Below are 5,466 nucleotides of genomic sequence, written 5' to 3'. Positions count from 1 at the left end.
CCGTGCACGCTGCGCCTCACCTAAAAAACCCACTGCGCAGCCCCGAAGGGTGCACTCATCGCTTGCAGTGAGCGTGGGAAAAGCCCTTCCCAGATCTTCATTCGCAAAGCCAAGCCATGATGATGATGACATTTGTTATTATAGAGGTTTTATTTTTTTTAAGGAAGAACAGTTTCCTAGTTATGTTTATTATAGTGATGGATGATAACTGTAAACACAGTTATGCTGTCATGACCCATCTTTTGAATGTTTTTCTACTAATGCAAGTTGCTCCTTCAGTTTGATTTTGTTTAGGTTCATTCTGTTCTCAAATAACAAATAAAGGCACTCATACATTTTACAGCATTGCCACAATGGTAGGTATAGCTAGAGGGTTATGGAAATTGCAGAATTATGGAGATATTGGTTGGAAAAGGACCTCTGGGGTCAGCTGGTCCAGCCATCCGCTAAAACAGGACTGTGTCAGCACTAGGCCATGTCAGCCATGGCTTTGCATAGCCAACTCTCTTCAGGTAAAGTGTAGCCCTCTCACTTTGAGTCCCTACTGTCCCCAAGTGTACTCCCATGCTCCATTAGTCACCCCAAGGTCCTGCTGGCCACCATTGCAATTTCCTCACCGCCCCTCCTGACAGTTTCCAGCATTGCAGCTTTCCTGGGCGACTGCAACTCAGGCATATGTTTCCCCTAATCCCCCTAATAGAGTGCTCCTATTAATTTGTACTACAGTATTAGAGCATGAAATTTACTTTTTGCCTGCGTCATGAGTTCTGTGGTATCCTGTCAATTTTCTTGTGGTCCCCAAACTGAAAATCGGAGCTCAGGTGTTCTGAAATACAGAGAAGCAGGAGGGTGGCTGTCTGTGAATAAGGCACTTACGTCTTTACATGCCATGGGCTTTCCTCTCCATCAACTGCAGCTGACAGCATTTGCTCTGAAGTTTGAAATTGTCCCAAAATGCCAAACATCAAAGACAGGCTTTGGTTAACACTGAAAATGCAATGCGAGGAATCTGGCAGTACCCTGGGTAACACCTGAAAAAGAGCTCTGTCTGACCTTGACTTGAGGAATTAAAATGAGCTTTATTAAACATTATCTCTCAAAGTTTAGCTTCTCTTTTTGCTTTCCAAATTTATAGTGCCAGTTCCACCCAAAGTGTTGGCCAAACCCGAGAACCTGTCTGCGTCTTTCATTGTTCAGGAAGGTAACATCACTGGTCATTTTTCCTGGAAGATCTCTAAGGCAGACCTTCACCAGCCCATGACAGGGTTTCAAGTCACTTGGGCAGAAGTAACCACAGAAAGCCGGCAGAACAGCTTACCCAACAGCATCATTTCGCAGTCACAGATACTGCCAGCAGTAAGTTGTTTGTCACTTTCCTTTGCTAGCGGCTTCATAAGTGTGTGTGTACATGGCCTATTTTTTATGTTTAGTGGTGATGCAGATGTCACACATAGCATTCTCTGGCTCTGCAGGCAAGTTGGAGCAGGAAGTGCTTGGTTTTTCCTACTTGCTGGAGATTCAAAGCACAGCTACTCTTCTTGATGACACATCAAACATTTTAATATGCACAGTTGTCAAATTAGCAACCAATTTCTGAGGTATGCCTGAAGGGAAGAAAAATCATTGGTGTGGTAATAGATAGTTTTTATTTTCCTTTGATGATCAGGCTGTTCAACTTGGCAGTTACTATAGTTTTGCTAATTATTTTGTGTCCAACTCGATGGATTTAAGAGAATTATCACTTCCTATGAGTCAGTCATTGCTCTAAGAAAAACTAAAATTACTCCCCCACCCTGCCACTACACACCATTGTCCAATGGACAAATAATTTAACAGAGAACTAGATTTCACTGTTTATTAAAAGTGCAAGAATTAACAATTTGAATTCTTCCTCCTACTTGCTTTAAGATGGCCTTTGCTATTCCAGTTCCTCCTCTGGCAGAGGCAGGTGGAGAGCACTTCATTCAGTCTCTGCTGCCAGGTCCACCAGAGTCAACAGGAGGGCTTAAGCAGCTGGCCTTGATCCAAAGTCTGCTAACAATGTTGAGAGTCTTTCCATTCACTTCAGGGAAGTGGATCAAGGCGATTGTGTCTACAGTAGAACTGGCTGAAAATCTTTTCACAATATTTGTTTTGTCAAAGAATGCATAAAATGTTTTGTTGAACACATCTTGCTTTAAGCATGTTTTCCACATATCTAAGACAAGGTTCTCACCATTCTTGTCTTAATTCCTAGCAGACTGCCCTAGAGCTAGGCACCCATGTTTCAAAGCCTTTTGTTCCGGGGAAGAACAACAAAGTGGACTGTGGATGCTCTAAAACTGTGGGGCAAGCTACCACATAGTGTGCAGAGCTGTTTTGTTACAGCTTAGTATAGATTTGGTGTGATCCACACTCAAAGCTCAGCCTACAATCTACAGCAGAAGCACACAGTGCAGATACAGCCTTGGTCTCTTCAGCAAGGGTTGCCTTGAGGTGGTTACGCAGTCACAGACCTTTGACTGCAAACAGCCAGTTTAGTACAATAATAAGCAAAGTTACAGACCATGAGATGTTGATTCTCGCTTTGGTTTCCATCTTTTTTTTTAGGAGCAAGCATATGTTTTACTTTAAATTTCTATTCTTTTTGTAAGCTTTTAGTCCAGTTAGGTCTGAAATATACATAAACTTTTATTCAAAACACCCCTTTGCATTGTGTTTGCATCTTTGTTTTCCTCTGGTTTCACTACTGTAGATCCTGGAGATTCCATTTTTTTCATTATCTATCACTCCGTATGTCTGGCTATTTGTGTCAGGCGATTAACGTGCCAAAAACTCCTGATCTGAGTTGAAACGGTACCTCCTACCTCTCAGAAACGTAGGGTATTTTATAGTGAGGATCATTCACTCATTCTTGTTGGTAGCGTCTGATAAAAATTTAATATTTACACATCCAGGTCTGAAAGGCACAGGTCTCAACTGCCCGAGGAGCACCTGAATGAGCAGAGTGAGTGTATGGGTGTGATGTATGTGCTTCTCTCTCGCTCCTACCCCTTCAGTGTTTTCTATGAGGTGGAACAGTTTCAGCAAGGTCTGTTAAGCGCAGCCCCATCTCAGAATATGTGCTAATTTGGCAGTAAAATTGCACGTTCCATGTCTGTCTTCCCTGCCCCCTGCCCCTTTTTCTCTCACTCCTTTCTTTCTCTCTCCTTTCTCCTTTACTGTCTGCTCTGGCAGAAACAGCAAATTACCGGTTATTCCCACAGCTCCTGGAGGTCCCCGCATGGTGCCAGGTGCAGTGCTGGCTGTCCCTTCCTGGGACTGGGCCTTTTCAGCTTGAAATAAGATGAAATAGGACTTTTGATTCCTTAATACGTTTAGTCCGTAGCCAGATGTAGTCCTATTTGGGAGCATTTATAAACCTACTCTGAAATTATTTTGCACAGGTGTAAGTGACCACAAAAGGTATGGAGTAGTGAGAAGTGAGTCTGTCGTGCCAGAAATGGGATTAAGAACAAAGGCAAATTCTTATGGTGTAACTGAGACATACCTGCTGAAGTCAGTGTAGCCACCCTTATTCTCACGAGGTGCAACCGAGGCCCCAGGCCTGCCATTAATTAATTTACCAGTTAGTAGAATTCACAGGCAAATCCAAAATAATTAAAAAAAAAAAATTATAATAAATATGTGTGTGAAAAAGATTACGAGGTTGCTTTCTTTTTTTTCAATTGTGATGAGCACATTGTCCATTTTCCAGAATACTGAGGAACAATGTGAACCTTCTTACATGTGAAACCAGAGCGTTATGGTAAACCAGTCTGCTCAAAGGGAATGGCAAGAAAAAAATTCAAAACAAACCCGCTCAACAAAGTGATGCATACATTAAATCCTTTTATCAGAATTCTAAGAAAATAATTTGTGGATGCTGAGTGTGATAGAACCTGTTTAAACTACTGATCTTTGTGAGAAGAGCAACCATGTTTTCTTTTTAGATGCTCTGAGAATTAATGGGATTTATTTATTTTTAGGATCATTATGTTCTTACTGTGCCCAATCTGAGGCCATCAATGCTGTACCGCTTGGAAGTTCAAGTGCTGACAACTGGTGGGGAAGGGCCAGCTACGATAAAATCTTTCCGAACACCCAACCTTCCTCCATTTTCACCCCACAGTAAGTACTACACTGGCTTGACACGTGGTTACATGTTACAAAACTTCAGTCCTCTGCACGTGAATAGTTTGCTCAAGCCTTAGAATCCTTATTGGTTCCAGTAGCATTCCATAAACTTAAGATGACCCCCCCATAACTGTCCATCAACAATGATGGAAGCAAATGAAGTCTTTCGCTCGTTCAGTTTCTGTGGTCTGACGTTTGCCATTCGTTCCACCACAGCTCTTTGGCTTGTGCCTACAGCAGTTGGGCTTCAAAGTTGGTCTGCCCTCCAGGTACTACCTAGGCCTGGGATTCTTTAGCTGTCAAGATCAGATTTTTCTGACTGCATTCAGTCCAGCATGGCTAGAGCCTGATTGTATTTCTAAAGCAGTGCAAACCTCTTAATGGCCATTTCCAGCATTTTATGTTTCTGAAAAGTATAGCTCAGTGTTGTGAAGCCACATAAAAAATATAATGAATTAGTCCAAGATTCATCTGCTTGAATCTTTTTGTCCTTTTGCAGTCCCACTAAGGTTGTCTGAACTGAACACACACCTAGGTGTCAGCATTGGCGGTTCACTTATAAGCTGAAGGATTGCAAGCTGACGGCATCACAAAGCCTTTTTAGTACAGATAAACATTGGATATTCAGGGTTTGATATGTGCATATTTTCCTGTTCTTTTGTTTAGGACCTCACCTGAAGCAACATCATCCACATCACTACAAGCCACCCCCAGAGAAATATTAGACTGTTTCAGATGATTATACAAATAACTGAGAGAAAAACTGAGCTCCCAAATGAGGGCTGGGAAAAGGCACATCAGCAGGAGCAATGAACTCAGTTTTCCATCCTGTATGGTCTGTATCTGCTTCTCTGTAGCTTAGCCATGAAGAATTGTATTTGCACCAAGACTAGGATGAAACATACAGCAACTGTCATTTCAGTACCGCCTCTATTCAACAAACTGAAGATCACATCCAACTCAACACGTGAGAAAATCAGAAGTGTGTTTATTGTAAGATTTTTGTATTTCTATGTTTAAATAGATTGAAATGGTGCAGTGTATGCGGCTTTTTCTCTTAGTGACTTCAGTGTTAATATTTGCAAGGTTTTCCTGTGATGTAGACATACAATGGCAATTAATACAATTAATTGATAGGTCCTGGAAAAATGACTTTCAAATAATATTCATATATTTCATATCAATATTGATATTTCATATCACTATTTCATAATCTTTTAATATATAATATTCTGAGGTATAATAATATGTTGAAAAGAAACACCAATGTTCTAATTAAAAATCTGAATAGTTAACATTTTAGAAACTAAA

The 5,466-nt window shown here is 41.1% G+C and overlaps 1 protein-coding gene across 1 annotated transcript in view; it reads left to right on the top strand.

The window, feature by feature from the left end:
• KAL1 (Kallmann syndrome 1 sequence) overlaps positions 1-5,081 on the top strand; it is a gene marked incomplete at its 5' end in the record, with an annotated part of 32,221 nt that extends 27,140 nt beyond the window's left edge. Inside the window, 3 exons of the mRNA XM_010133641.1 lie at positions 1,136-1,356; positions 4,008-4,149; positions 4,822-5,081. Of these exons, the coding sequence (XP_010131943.1) occupies positions 1,136-1,356; positions 4,008-4,149; positions 4,822-4,880 (422 nt within the window). The remainder of the gene's footprint in view (positions 1-1,135; positions 1,357-4,007; positions 4,150-4,821) is intronic.
• Positions 5,082-5,466: the final 385 nt, after the last annotated feature.

The sequence above is a fragment of the Buceros rhinoceros genome, unplaced genomic scaffold, assembly GCF_000710305.1.
Source record: "Buceros rhinoceros silvestris isolate BGI_N320 unplaced genomic scaffold, ASM71030v1 scaffold2833, whole genome shotgun sequence".
Lineage (NCBI taxonomy): Eukaryota > Metazoa > Chordata > Aves > Bucerotiformes > Bucerotidae > Buceros > Buceros rhinoceros.
Note: the sequence above shows the minus strand (reverse complement) of the source record. Positions and strands in the feature narration are given on the sequence as shown.